Source organism: Lissotriton helveticus, chromosome 4_1 (genome assembly GCF_964261635.1).
Source record: "Lissotriton helveticus chromosome 4_1, aLisHel1.1, whole genome shotgun sequence".
Classification (NCBI taxonomy): Eukaryota; Metazoa; Chordata; class Amphibia; order Caudata; family Salamandridae; genus Lissotriton; species Lissotriton helveticus.
Genome location: NC_136063.1, coordinates 81,625,846 through 81,640,953, shown reverse-complemented (window position 1 = coordinate 81,640,953; position 15,108 = coordinate 81,625,846). Strand labels below are relative to the sequence as shown.

General features: G+C 52.9%; 1 protein-coding gene and 1 long non-coding RNA gene across 2 annotated transcripts; both read right to left on the bottom strand.

Annotated features, from left to right (window-relative positions):
* Positions 1-8,250: 8,250 nt before the first annotated feature.
* Positions 8,251-13,514, bottom strand: LOC144826993 (uncharacterized). The gene is made up of 5 exons (XR_013609981.1): positions 9,930-13,514; positions 9,543-9,757; positions 9,094-9,252; positions 8,463-8,996; positions 8,251-8,324 (listed from the first exon to the last, which is right to left on the bottom strand). It is a non-coding gene; the product is annotated as an uncharacterized LOC144826993 (long non-coding RNA).
* Positions 13,515-14,012: 498 nt separating this feature from the next.
* On the bottom strand, positions 14,013-14,483 carry LOC144826992 (histone H3). Its single transcript, XM_078685455.1, has one exon. It carries the CDS (start codon positions 14,421-14,423, stop codon positions 14,013-14,015), a length of 411 nt encoding a protein of 136 aa, XP_078541581.1. The 5' UTR covers positions 14,424-14,483.
* Between the last annotated feature and the right edge of the window lie 625 nt (positions 14,484-15,108).

The following is a 15,108-nucleotide window of genomic DNA, read 5'->3' as shown; positions in this document are numbered from 1 at the left end:
CCCCCAGCAAGGGGGACAACCTGAAATCTTACCCTGCGCTGAGCTCCATAACCCTGGGTAGAAGGTGTGACTTCTTCCCCTTGAAGCTTACCACCACCAAATGTCACAGGTATCAGTAACATTGGTGCCTGGAGGCTGGAAGAAGGCACAATGCCTTGCAGGCCTTTCCTGATACTGTGGAGGGGTGAAATAGACTTTATTGGGAATGAGAAGTGTTTTGTTTCAACACATCCAGCTAGGGGTGAAAAGCTGAAATCTTACCCTGCGCTGAGCTCCATAACCCTGGGTAGAAGGTGTTACTTCATCCCCTTGAAGTTGAACAACACCAAATGTCACAGGTATCAGTACAATTGGTGTCTGGAGGCTGGAAGTAGACCCAAGGCCTTGCAGGCCTTTCCTGATACTGTGAAGGGGTGAAATACAAATTATTGGGCATGTGAAGTGTTTTGCTTTAACACCTCAAGCCAGGGGGATAACCTGAAATCATACCCTGCACTGAGCTCCATTACCCTGGGTAGAAGGTGTGACTTCATCCCCTTGAAGCTTAACACCACCAAATGTCACAGGTATCAGTACAATTGGTGCCTGCAGGCTGGAAGTAGGCCCAAGGCCTTTCAGGCCTTTCCTGATACTGTGAAGGGGTGAAATAGACTTTATTGGGCATGTGAGGTGTTTTGCTTAAACACCTCCAGCCAGGGGGATAACCTAAAATATTACCCTGCGCTGAGCTTCATAAGCCTGGGTAGAAAGTGCGACTTCATCCCCTTGAAGCTTAACACCTCCAAATGTCACAGGTATCAGTGTAATTGGTGCCTGGAGGCTGGAAGTAGGCCCAAGGCCTTGTAGGCCTTTCCTGATACTGTGAAGGGGTGAAATAGACTTTAATGGGCATGTGGAGTGTTTTGCTTTAACACCTCCAGCCAGGGGGATAACCTAAAATCTTACCCTGCGCTGAGCTCCATAACCCTGGGTAGAAGGTGTGACTTCTTCCCCTTGAAGCTTAACACCACCAAATGTCACAGGTGTCAGTAACATTGGTGCCTGGGGGCTGGAAGTAGGCCCAAGGCCTTGCAGGCCTTTCCTGATACTGTGAAGGGGTGAAATAGACTTTAATGGGCATGTGGAGTGTTTTGCTTTAACACCTCCAGCCAGGGGGATAACCTAAAATCATACCCTGCGCTGAGCTCCATAACCCTGGGTAGAAGGTGTGACTTCTTCCCCTTGAAGCTTAACACCACCAAATGTCACAGGTATCAGTAACATTGGTGCCTGGAGGCCTGAAGTAGGCCCAAGGCCTTGCAGGCCTTTCCTGATACTGTGAAGGGGTGAAATACAAATTATTGGGCATGTGAAGTGTTTTGCTTTAACACCTCAAGCCAGGGGGATAACCTGAAATCATACCCTGCACTGAGCTCCATTACCCTGGGTAGAAGGTGTGACTTCATCCCCTTGAAGCTTAACACCACCAAATGTCACAGGTGTCAGTACAATTGGTGCCTGCAGGCTGGAAGTAGGCCCAAGGCCTTTCAGGCCTTTCCTGATACTGTGAAGGGGTGAAATAGACTTTATTGGGCATGTGAGGTGTTTTGCTTAAACACCTCCAGCCAGGGGGATAACCTAAAATATTACCCTGCGCTGAGCTTCATAACCCTGGGTAGAAAGTGCGACTTCATCCCCTTGAAGCTTAACACCTCCAAATGTCACAGGTATCAGTGTAATTGGTGCCTGGAGGCTGGAAGTAGGCCCAAGGCCTTGTAGGCCTTTTACTGATACTGTGAAGGGGTGAAATAGACTTTATTGGGCATGTGAAGTGTTTTGCTTTAACACCTCAAGCCAGGGGGATTACCTGGAATCTTACCCTGCGCTGAGCTCCATAACCCTGGGTAAAAGGTGTGACTTCATCCCCTTGAAGCTGAACACCTCCAAATGTCTCAAGTATCACAAAAACAGGTGCCTGGAGGCTGGAAACTGGCACTAGGCCTTGCAGGCCTTTCCTGATACTGTGAAGGGGTGAAATAGACTTTAATGGGCATGTGGAGTGTTTTGCTTTAACACCTCCAGCCAGGGGGATAACCTAAAATCTTACCCTGCGCTGAGCTCCATAACCCTGGGTAGAAGGTGTGACTTCTTCCCCTTGAAGCTTAACACCACCAAATGTCACAGGTATCAGTAACATTGGTGCCTGGAGGCCTGAAGTAGGCACAAGGCCTTGCATGCCTTTCCTGATACTGGGAAAGGGTGAAATACACTGTACTGGGCATGTGAGGTGTTTTGCTTAAACACCTCAAGCCAGGGGGATAACCTGAAATATTACCCTGCGCTGAGCTCCATAACCCTGGGTAGAAGGTGTGACTTCTTCCCCTTTAAGCTTAACACCACCAAATGTCGCAGGTGTCAGTAACATTGGTGCCTGGGGGCTGAAAGTAGGCCCAAGGCCTTGCAGGCCTTTCCTGATACTGTGAAGGGGTGAAATAGACTGTGTTGGGCAAGTGAAGTGTTTTGCTTTAACACCTGCAGCCAGGGGGATAACCTGAATTGTTACCCTGCACTGAGCTCCATAACCCTGGGTAGAAGGTGTGACTTCTTCCCCTTGAAGCTTAACACCACCAAATGTCACAGGTATCAGTAACATTGGTGCCTGGAGGATGGAAGTAGGCCCAAGGCCTTGCAGGCCTTTCCTGATACTGTGAAGGGGTGAAATAGACTTTATTGGGCATGTGAAGTGTTTTGCTTTAACACCTCCAGCCAGGGGGATAACCCCAATTCTTACCCTGCGCTGAGCTCCATAACCCTAAGGTAGAAAGTGTGACTTCATCCCCTTGAAGCTGAACACCACCAAATGTCACCGGTATCAGTAAAATTGGTGCCTGGAAGCTGGAAGTAGGCCCAAGGCCTTGCAGGCCTTTCCTGATACTGTGAAAGGGGTGAAATAGACTTTATTGGGCATGTGGAGTGTTTTGCTTTAACACCTCCAGCCAGGGGGATAACCCCAATTCTTACCCTGCGCTGAGCTCCTTAACCCTGGGTAGAAAGTGTGACTTCATCCCCTTGAAGCTGAACACCACCAAATGTCACCGGTATCAGTAAAATTTGTGCCTGGAAGCTGGAAGTAGGCCCAAGGCCTTGCAGGCCTTTCCTGATACTGTGAAATGGGTGACATAGACTTTATTGGGCATGTGGAGTGTTTTGCTTTAACACCTCCAGCCAGGGGGATAACCTAAAATCTTACCCTGCGCTGAGCTCCATAACCCTGGGTAGAAAGTGTGACTTCATCCCCTTGAAGCTTAACACCACCAAATGTCACAGGTATGAGTAACATTGGTGCCTGGAGGCTGGAAGTAGGCCCAAGGCCTTGCATGCCTTTCCTGATACTGTGAAGGGGTGAAATAGACTTTAATGGGCATGTGGAGTGTTTTGCTTTAACACCTCCAGCCAGGGGGATAACCTAAAATCTTACCCTGCGCTGAGCTCCATAACCCTGGGTAGAAAGTGTGACTTCATCCCCTTGAAGCTTAACACCACCAAATGTCACAGGTATCAGTAAAATTGGTGCCTGGGAGCTGGAAGTAGGCCCAAGGCCTTGCATGCCTTTCCAGATACTGTGGAGGGGTGAAATAGACTTTATTGGGCATGTGGAGTGTTTTGCTTTAACACCTCCAGCCAGGGGGATAACCTAAAATCTTACCCTGCGCTGAGCTCCATAACCCTGGGTAGAAGGTGTGACTTCTTCCCCTTGAAGCTTAACACCACCAAATGTCACAGGTATCAGTAACATTGGTGCCTGGAGGCCTGAAGTAGGCACAAGGCCATGCAGGCCTTTCCTGATACTGGGAAAGGGTGAAATACACTGTACTGTGCATGTGAGGTGTTTTGCTTAAACACCTCAAGCCAGGGGGATAACCTGAAATATTACCCTGCGCTGAGCTCCATAACCCTGGGTAGAAGGTGTGACTTCTTCCCCTTTAAGCTTAACACCACCAAATGTCACAGGTGTCAGTAACATTGGTGCCTGGGGGCTGGAAGTAGGCCCAAGGCCTTGCAGGCCTTTCCTGATACTGTGAAGGGGTGAAATAGACTTTTTTGGGCATGTGGAGTGTTTTGCTTTAACACCTCTAGCCAGGGGGATAACCTGAAATCTTACCCTGCGCTGAGCTCCATAACCCTGGGTAGAAGGTGTGACTTCATCCCCTTGAAGCTTAACACCACCAAATGTCACAGGTATGAGTAACATTGGTGCCTGGAGGCTGGAAGTAGGCCCAAGGCCTTGCATGCCTTTCCTGATACTGTGAAGGGGTGAAATAGACTTTAATGGGCATGTGGAGTGTTTTGCTTTAACACCTCCAGCCAGGGGGATAACCTAAAATCTTACCCTGCGCTGAGCTCCATAACCCTGGGTAGAAAGTGTGACTTCATCCCCTTGAAGCTTAACCACACCAAATGTCACAGGTATCAGTAACATTGGTGCCTGGGAGCTGGAAGTAGGCCCAAGGCCTTGCATGCCTTTCCAGATACTGTGGAGGGGTGAAATAGACTTTATTGGGCATGTGGTGTGTTTTGCTTTAACACCTCAGGCCGGGGGGATAACCTGGAATCTTACCCTGCGCTGAGCTCCATAACCCTGGGTAAAAGGTGTGACTTCATCCCCTTGAAGCTTAACACCACCAAATGTCACAGGTGTCAGTAACATTGGTGCCTGGGGGCTGGAAGTAGGCCCAAGGCCTTGCAGGCCTTTCCTGATACTGTGAAGGGGTGAAATAGACTTTATTTTGCATGTGAAGTGTTTTTCTTTAACACCTCCAGCCAGGGGGATAACCCGAATTCTTACCCTGCACTGAGCTCCATAACCCTGGGTAGAAGGTGTGACTTCATCCCCTTGAAGCTTAACACCACCAAATGTCACAGGTGTCAGTAACATTGGTGCCTGGGGGCTGGAAGTAGGCCCAAGGCCTTGCAGGCCTTTCCTGATACTGTGAAGGGGTGAAATAGACTTTATTGGGCATGTGGTGTGTTTTGCTTTAACACCTCAAGCCGGGGGGATAACCTGGAATCTTACCCTGCGCTGAGCTCCATAACCCTGGGTAAAAGGTGTGACTTCATCCCCTTGAAGCTTAACACCACCAAATGTCACAGGTGTCAGTAACATTTGTGCCTGGGGGCTGGAAGTAGGCCCAAGGCCTTGCAGGCCTTTCCTGATACTGTGAAGGGGTGAAATAGACTTTTTTGGGCATGTGGAGTGTTTTGCTTTAACACCTCTAGCCAGGGGGATAACCTGAAATCTTACCCTGCGCTGAGCTCCATAACCCTGGGTAGAAGGTGTGACTTCATCCCCTTGAAGCTTAACACCACCAAATGTCACAGGTATGAGTAACATTGGTGCCTGGAGGCTGGAAGTAGGCCCAAGGCCTTGCATGCCTTTCCTGATACTGTGAAGGGGTGAAATAGACTTTAATGGGCATGTGGAGTGTTTTGCTTTAACACCTCCAGCCAGGGGGATAACCTAAAATCTTACCCTGCGCTGAGCTCCATAACCCTGGGTAGAAAGTGTGACTTCATCCCCTTGAAGCTTAACACCACCAAATGTCACAGGTATCAGTAAAATTGGTGCCTGGGAGCTGGAAGTAGGCCCAAGGCCTTGCATGCCTTTCCAGATACTGTGGAGGGGTGAAATAGACTTTATTGGGCATGTGGTGTGTTTTGCTTTAACACCTCAAGCCGGGGGGATAACCTGGAATCTTACCCTGCGCTGAGCTCCATAACCCTGGGTAAAAGGTGTGACTTCATCCCCTTGAAGCTTAACACCACCAAATGTCACAGGTGTCAGTAACATTGGTGCCTGGGGGCTGGAAGTAGGCCCAAGGCCTTGCAGGCCTTTCCTGATACAGTGAAGGGGTGAAATAGACTTTTTTGGGCATGTGGAGTGTTTTGCTTTAACACCTCTAGCCAGGGGGATAACCTGAAATCTTACCCTGCGCTGAGCTCCATAACCCTGGGTAGAAGGTGTGACTTCATCCCCTTGAAGCTTAACACCACCAAATGTCACAGGTATGAGTAACATTGGTGCCTGGAGGCTGGAAGTAGGCCCAAGGCCTTGCATGCCTTTCCTGATACTGTGAAGGGGTGAAATTGACTTTTTTGGGCATGTGGAGTGTTTTGCTTTAACACCTCCAGCCAGGGGGATAACCTAAAATCTTACCCTGCGCTGAGCTCCATAACCCTGGGTAGAAAGTGTGACTTCATCCCCTTGAAGCTTAACACCACCAAATGTCACAGGTATCAGTAAAATTGGTGCCTGGGAGCTGGAAGTAGGCCCAAGGCCTTGCATGCCTTTCCAGATACTGTGGAGGGGTGAAATAGACTTTATTGGGCATGTGGTGTGTTTTGCTTTAACACCTCAAGCCGGGGGGATAACCTGGAATCTTACCCTGCGCTGAGCTCCATAACCCTGGGTAAAAGGTGTGACTTCATCCCCTTGAAGCTTAACACCACCAAATGTCACAGGTGTCAGTAACATTGGTGCCTGGGGGCTGGAAGTAGGCCCAAGGCCTTGCAGGCCTTTCCTGATACTGTGAAGGGGTGAAATAGACTTTATTGGGCATGTGGTGTGTTTTGCTTTAACACCTCAAGCCGGGGGGATAACCTGGAATCTTACCCTGCGCTGAGCTCCATAACCCTGGGTAAAAGGTGTGACTTCATCCCCTTGAAGCTTAACACCACCAAATGTCACAGGTGTCAGTAACATTTGTGCCTGGGGGCTGGAAGTAGGCCCAAGGCCTTGCAGGCCTTTCCTGATACTGTGAAGGGGTGAAATAGACTTTTTTGGGCATGTGGAGTGTTTTGCTTTAACACCTCTAGCCAGGGGGATAACCTGAAATCTTACCCTGCGCTGAGCTCCATAACCCTGGGTAGAAGGTGTGACTTCATCCCCTTGAAGCTTAACACCACCAAATGTCACAGGTATGAGTAACATTGGTGCCTGGAGGCTGGAAGTAGGCCCAAGGCCTTGCATGCCTTTCCTGATACTGTGAAGGGGTGAAATAGACTTTAATGGGCATGTGGAGTGTTTTGCTTTAACACCTCCAGCCAGGGGGATAACCTAAATTCTTACCCTGCGCTGAGCTCCATAACCCTGGGTAGAAAGTGTGACTTCATGCCCTTGAAGCTTAACACCACCAAATGTCACAGGTATCAGTAAAATTGGTGCCTGGGAGCTGGAAGAAGACCCATGGCCTTGCCGGCCTCATCTGACACTGTGAAGGGGTGACATACACTTTATTGGACTTTTGAAGTGTGTTGTTTTCACACCCCCAGCCAGGAGTATAACCCTAAATATTACCCTGCGCGGAGTTCCTTAGCCCTGGGTAGGAGGAGTGACTTTGTACCCTTGAAGCTGCAGGCTTCATAATGTCACAAGTATCACGAAAATAGGTGCCTGGAGGTCGGAAATGTGCCTATGGTCTTGCAGGCCTGGGTCTGATACTGTAAAGGGGTTAGATACAGTGTTGGAATAAATAACTCTTTCGTTTTCCCACCGCCAGCCAGGGATGGAACCTGAAATCTTACCCTGCGCGGGGCTCCATAGCCCAGGCTCGTAGGAGCAACTGTATCCCCTTTGAAGATTAACTCCGCCAAATGTTACAAGTATCCCTATAAGAGGTGTTTGGAGGCTAGGAATGGGCCCACAGCCTTGTGCTGATACTGTAACAGGGGGGTATCTCACCCTGCGCGGAGCTCCATAGCCCTGTGCAGAAATAGACACTTTGTGCCTGCAGGCTAGAAATGGGCTTGGGACACTGAAGGCTAGGATCTGATAATGCAAAGTGCTTTATATACCTTTTGAATGACGTTTATTTTTCTCCGCCTCCAGCCTAAGGGGAAATCCTGAAATATTACCCTAATCTGAGCTCCATAGCCCTATGTAGAAAAAGTGACTTAGTCCCCTAGAACCTAAACATTGAGCAAAATATATATATATTTTGTATAAACAGTTTTAAATGGGTAAATTGTACCCGGATCGGAGCTCCATAAGCCGGGTAGAAAAAGTGACTTTGGCCCCTTGAACCTAGAGTTATTTGAAGAAGAAAAAAAAATTGTATGTGTATATATTTTTTTTTATTTATTTATTTTGGACCACCTTCAGCTTAGGGGGAAAACCTGAAGTTTTACCCGGATCGGAGCTCCACATCCTCGGGTAGAAACAGTGACGTTGTCCCCTTGAACCTCAAGTTAGTTAAAAAAAAAAAAAAAGTTTAGTTTTCTTTTTTTTTTGCCGACCTCCGGCTAAGGGGGAAAACCCGAAATTGTACCCGGATCGGAGCTCCCCAGCCCTGGGTAGAACAAGTGACTTTGTCCCCTTGAACCTAAGGAGACAGTAAAAAAAAAAAGTATATATAGTTTTTTTTGTTTTTTTTGCCGACCTCCAGCTAAGGGGGAAAACCGGAAATGTTACCCGAATCGGAGCTCACCAGCTCTGGGTAGGAAAAGTGACTTTGTCCCCTAGAACCTAAAGAGTTAGTAAAAAAATTTAAAAATGAGAATATATATATATTTTTTTTTTTTGACGACCTCCAGCTAAGGGGGAAATGTGGAAATTGTACCCGAATCAGAGCTCACCAGCCATGGCTAGAAACATGGCTTGAACATAAAGTTAGAAAAAAAGTGTATGTATCGTTTTTTTTTTTTGCCGACCTCCAGCTAAGGGGGAAATGCGGAAATTTTACCCGAATCGGAGCTCACCAGCCCTGGGTAGAAGTGGTGCCCACGTCCCCTTGAACCAAAATGTCCACACACAAAAAAGAAAAATACTGAAACCGCTGTTTAAAGGCCCAGAGGGACCCGTAAACGGACATGGTGGTTCACCACACAATTTCGGATCCCACACCCTCTTCCTATAGGCCTGCATGGGAACCCTACTTTATCGACTATTAAGCCCCAGGGCTTACAGCTCCTGGGTGGAAGACAAAGTTGGAGATAGCACGGCCGTTCCGCCGCCCAGCCATCTGGTCGCCGTAGCTGACTGGGCTATCTGGTCGCCGACCAGATGGCCCAGTGATCTGCGGCGACCAGATGGCCGGGCGGCGAAATGGCCGCGCTAACTCCAACTTTGTCTCCCAGCCAGGCGCTGTAAGCCCCCACTACGTGGGGGGCTTAATAGTCGGTGAACTGCGTGACTCGTGGGGCCCTGAGCCGGGCTAAACCCACCGTAGGTCCCCAGTCCAGGGCTCCATGATGGCAGGCCCCTGGACCGGGCTGAACCTGCCTTATCTCCCCTGTGAAGGACTCCAGGATAACGTGACCCTGGGACGGGCTAAACACCAATTAGGTCCCCAGGCCAGGGCTCCGTGATGGCAGGCCCCTGGACCGGGCTGAACCTACCTTAGGTCCCCAGTCCAGGGCTCCATGATGGCAGGCCCCTGGACCGGGCTGAACCCACCTTCGGTCCCCAGACAAGGGCTCCATGATGGCGGGCCCCTGGGCCGGGCTAAACCCACCGTAGGTCCCCAGTCCAGGGCTCCATGATGGCAGGCCCCTGGACCGGGCTGAACCCACCTTATGTCCCCAGTCCAGGCTCCATTATGGCGGGCCCCTGGGCCGGGCTAAACCTGCCTTATCTCCCCAGTGAAGGGCTCCAGGCTAACGGGACCCTGGGACGGGCTAAACACGCCTTAGGTCCCCAGGCAAGGGCTCCATGATGGCGGGTCCCTGGTCCGGGCTAAACCCACCGTAGGTCCCCAGGCAAGGGCTCCATGATGGCGGGCCACTGGTCCGAGCTAAACCCACCGTAGGTCCCCTGTCAAGGGCTCCATGATGGCGGGCCCCTGGGCCGGGCTAAACCTGCCTTATCTCCCCAGTGAAGGGCTCCAGGATAACGGGACCCTGGGACGGGCTAAGCCCACCATAGGTCCCCAGTCCAGGGCTCCATGATGGCAGGCCCCTGGACCGGGCTGAACCTGCCTTATCTCCCCAGTTAAGGGCTCCATGATGGCAGGCCACTGGACCGGGCTGAACCCACCTTAGGTCCCCAGTCCAGGGCTCCATGATGGCAGGCCCCTGGACCGGGCTGAACCCACTTTAGGTGCCCAGTCCAGGGCTCCGTGATGGCGGGCCCCTGGGCCGGGCTAAACACGCCTTAGGTCCCCAGTTTAGGGCTCCAGGATAACGGGACCCTGGGACGGGCTAAGCCCACCATAGGTCGACAGGCAAGGGCTCCATGATGGCGGGCCCCTGGGCCGGGCTAAACCTGCCTTATCTGGCCAGTGAAGGCTCCAGGCTAACGGAACCCTGGGACGGGCTAAGCCCACCATAGGCCATGATGGCAGGCCCCTGGACCGGGCTGAACCCACCGTAGGTCCCCAGACAAGGGGTACATAATGGCGGGCACCTGGGCCGGTCTAAACACCCCCTTAGTTCCGCAGGGAAGGGTTCCAGCATGGCGGGCTCGTGGGCCGGGCAAAAGCCCCCCATGGTCCCCAGTCCAGGGCTCCAGGATGGCGTGCCCCTGGTCCGGTCTAAACACCCCCTTAGGGACCCAGTCCAGGGCTCCTGGGCCACGGGACAGCGCCCGACATGGTAGGGTGGCACCGGAGCAAATCCCCTCGTATTGGGCTAGCGAGTAGCCGATCCCGGCTCTGCGGCAACAATAGTGCATAGACACAGCTCTCCCATGACATCGTGGTCGGCTCTTAAAAGAGCCTTTGGGTTGGTGTTTTGCGTTATTTTCCGTGGGCAAGTCGAGTGTTTAACCGCCGAATCCGTAGAGGGTGCGGCCCTGGCGCTTCAGGGCATAGACCACATCCATGGCGGTGACGGTCTTCCTCTTGGCGTGCTCGGTGTAGGTGACGGCATCCCGGATCACGTTCTCCAGGAAAACCTTGAGCACCCCGCGGGTCTCCTCGTAGATGAGGCCGGAGATGCGCTTGACTCGCCACGGCGCGCCAGGCGGCGAATGGCCGGCTTGGTGATGCCCTGGATGTTGTCCCGGAGCACCTTGCGGTGCCTCTTGGCGCCGCCTTTGCCGAGCCCCTTCCCTCCTTTGCCGCGTCCAGACATGTTCTCCTCTCGGTGCTGTGAGCAGAAATGAAGTCTCGACCAGCAGCGGCTGCTTATATGGAGGAGCAGCGGACCCGCGCGGGAGCCCTGTGACGATACCCTGTGAGGCGGGAGAGCCCGGCCACGGCCCGCCCTCCGCAGGGAGCGGGGGCTGGAGAGGCCGTTGCCGTTTGAAAAAGAGCGGGCTCCCAGCCCGCCTTTGTTATGGGTTGGCTCAGCAGCTGCCGCCGGTGCGCAGATCACAGTCAAACACACGCAAGCACCTACCTTCCCGGCCCGCCTAAACCTCCCGTTCCTTTCCCCCTCCCAATATGAACAGCCTCGGGCATGTTTTAATGGAGCCCACACACTCACCGACACCACCCCGCTGTGTTTGGCCGCCTGCAACCTAGTAACACTGCCCACATCTCGCTCCCGGCTGGGGCAAGCCTGCACAAGGTGTCCCCCAAAAATGAAAAAAATATACATGTATATATTGATTGAAAAAGAGCGCGCTCCCAGCCCGCCTCTTTGTCAGGGGCTCCCGATCGGGCTCAGCAGCTGCCGCCGGTGCACTGATCACAGTCAAACACGCACACTCCTCCGTTCCAGGCCCCCACTTGTCACCGCGGCCCGCCTAACCCTCGCGTTCGGTGCCCGCTCGGCTGGGGCAAGTCTGCAAAATGTGTCCCTGAATATTCAAATTATACATGTATATACAAAAAAAAAAAAAAAATCAAAAACATTAATATGGTCGGCCTCATGCTAGGCTTTGGGACGGGACAACATTAAAGTGTACGGCCAGAGCTTGGGCATGCCCCCCCTATGAAGCTACGGTGCGGTGCGGGCGCTGCCGCACCTATGAAGCCGCCAGAGTAACACCTCGGCACGGATACGCTCTTTGATGGAGTCTGTGGATGGCCCTGAAAAGAACCTTTGTGTTTAGGGTGTGTTTCCACGGGGGTCTGCGGGCCTTTACTTGCTTGCTTTGCCCTGTGCCTTGTGGCTCTCGGTTTTCTTGGGCAGCAGCACGGCCTGGATGTTGGGCAGGACTCCTCCCTGGGCGATGGTGACTCGGCCCAGCAGCTTGTTCAGCTCCTCGTCGTTGCGGATGGCCAACTGGAGGTGTCTGGGGATGATGCGGGTCTTCTTGTTGTCCCGGGCGGCGTTGCCGGCCAGCTCCAGGATCTCAGCGGTCAGGTACTCCAGCACTGCAGCCAGATAGACGGGGGCACCGGCGCCCACCCTCTCGGCGTAGCTTCCCTTCCGGAGCAGCCTGTGCACACGGCCCACGGGAAACTGGAGCCCGGCTCTGGAAGAGCGTGTCTTGGCCTTGGCGCGGGCCTTTCCTCCCTGCTTTCCTCTTCCAGACATGGCGATCGATCTAGGGTCTCAGTCACACAACAGAGAGAAGAATACTTCTCTTTCTGCTGGACTCGGTAATATAAAGACTTCGAGAGCGTCTGATTGGTTGACAGCTAGGCGCTGACAGTACTTCTCATTGGAGGAGGGCTTAACATAGGAAGTGGGGAGCCTGCCAATGAGAAGAGAGAGCTGGGAAGGAGACTGCTTTGCAGGCCAAGCCCATAAATACAAGTGCCGGGCCCTCCTTCCGTATTTCTTTCGGCTTCACAGCAAGCAGTGAAAGAGCGTCCACCATGCCTGAACCAGCCAAGTCCGCGCCGGCTCCCAAGAAGGGCTCTAAGAAAGCGCTCTCCAAGCCGCCCAAGAAGGACGGGAAGAAGCGCAGGAAAAGCAGGAAGGAAAGCTATGCCATCTACATTTACAAAGTGATGAAGCAGGTGCACCCAGATACCGGCATTTCCTCCAAGGCCATGGGCATCATGAACTCCTTCGTGAACGACATCTTCGAGCGCATCGCTAACGAGTCTTCCAAACTGGCTCTCTACAACTCGCGGCGCACCATCACCTCCCGGGAGATCCAGACCGCAGTCCGCCTTCTGCTGCCCGGAGAGCTGGCCAAGCACGCCGTGTCGGAGGGCACCAAGGCCGTCACCAAGTACACCAGCGCCAAGTAAGGCTTCGAGGCGCATCACCAACAAACACAACGGCTCTTTTAAGGGCCAATCACTTCCTCCTTTTAAGAGCTAATGTGCTTCTGTTATCACTTGAGAAATATGTGTTTTAGAAGGGTAATGTTGAGTGCAGAAAGGCCCGCTCTCACGGGGCTTGCTGCAGACCGAGGGCCGACAGAGCAGGCAACCCGTTTTGCCTCTTTAAATTAACATATTCCTATGAATGAGCCCTCGTTGGGACCAAGTGTCACATAAGCACTGTAACGATGAGGTTAAATAAACCCACTGGGAATTCGCGCATCTGCCCTTGGGCTTATTCTTTTCCATGTATGGGGCGAACAGTGTTTGTGTGAGCCGGTTTAACGTTGTGTTAGTACTTTTAAGACCCTGGGGAACGGCTATAATCCGCCCCGGGGCAAACGTTCCTGAAATCGGACACATGAACCCGATGTACTGGCAGCACAGATGCGCTATAGCGCTGGCTTGTGACCAGCGGATCCCTACACAACCCTCTACCCCCAAATAAGCGCTCTATTAAATGAAGGACACATTTAAGAGGTGTTTGTGCACTGTGAACACGGAGTGCTCCGGTTCCCCCCCAGAGCCGGTATAAGTTGCCCAGTACTCGAGGTACTCTCAGAACCCGACGTACCGGGAGCACAGATGCCCCATAGTGCTGGCTTGTGACCCGCGGATCCCGACCACAACCCTCCACCCAAACAACGCTTTAAAATGAAGGACACATTGGAGAGGTGTTTGTGCACTGTGAACACAGAGTGCTCTGGTTTCTCCAGAGCCGGCGGTATAAGTTGCCCAGTGCTCGAGGTACTCACAGCCCACCCTCCCTAACCTGTAAAACACGTGCCATGACAGATAAGATAAGCTCGTAGGTGACAGGGTGGTGGCCCTTAAAAGAGCCGTTGTGGTGGTTGTCCGGGTCGGTCTGTCGCCTTAGGCCCTCTCGCCTCGGATGCGACGTGCCAGCTGGATGTCCTTGGGCATGATGGTCACCCTCTTGGCGTGGATGGCGCACAGGTTGGTGTCCTCGAAGAGCCCGACCAGGTAGGCCTCGCTGGCCTCCTGCAGGGCCATGACGGCGGAGCTCTGGAAGCGCAGGTCGGTCTTGAAGTCCTGGGCGATCTCCCTCACCAGGCGCTGGAAGGGCAGCTTGCGGATGAGGAGCTCGGTGGACTTCTGGTAGCGGCGGATCTCGCGGAGGGCCACGGTGCCGGGCCGGTAGCGGTGAGGCTTCTTGACGCCGCCGGTGGCAGGCGCGCTCTTGCGGGCAGCCTTGGTGGCCAGCTGCTTGCGGGGCGCTTTGCCGCCGGTGGACTTGCGGGCTGTCTGCTTGGTGCGGGCCATGGCGGGAGCGGTCTCTCTCGGCGAAGGCAGAGAAGAATGGCGTCGAACGGGGAAAGAGCCCTATTTATGTCCTCACAGACGGAGGGCTGCTCTGGTTGGCTGAGGAGACCGCCCCACGTTCGAAAATAGCCCGCGGTGTGCAATGATTGGTTACTGGACTGGAGGCTGCAGCCTAGCTGTCCAATGAGCTGTGGATAAAAGAGAACCCTCCGGTTGGATGATGTAGCCGGAGCCCGCGCCCCGGCCAGCCTTTGTCTCCGTGTCCGTCCATCCGCTGGTGGTCCACCCGACCCCGGTCAGCCGGGAGAGGAGCCCGAGATGTCATGAGCACGCCGCCCTGGAACACTCCCCGTTACCTGCGCTCGATGGAAAGTTCACAATCGTCTGCTTTATGCAGACACTATGTCGAGTTTGCCCGGGTACAGTGAAAGCACCAACACACACACACACACACACGTTAGCACACGTTTATAATAAACTGAGGTCTCATAACTCCCAGACCCCCTTTTACCCGCCCCATGTCACCCTGGAGCACGCAGTGCCCTGCGCTCCATTTAAAGTTCACAATCGTCTGCTTTATGCATACACTATGTCGAGTCTGCCCGGGTACAGTGAAAGCACCGAGACACAAACACGTAAGTATTGCACATGTACTATGAACGGAGGTCTTATAACTCCCGGACCC

Excerpts from the sequence above, each read along its gene's own strand:
- LOC144826992 (XM_078685455.1), bottom strand. The coding sequence starts at position 14,423 with ATGGCCCGCACCAAGCAGACAGCCCGCAAGTCCACCGGCGGCAAAGCG.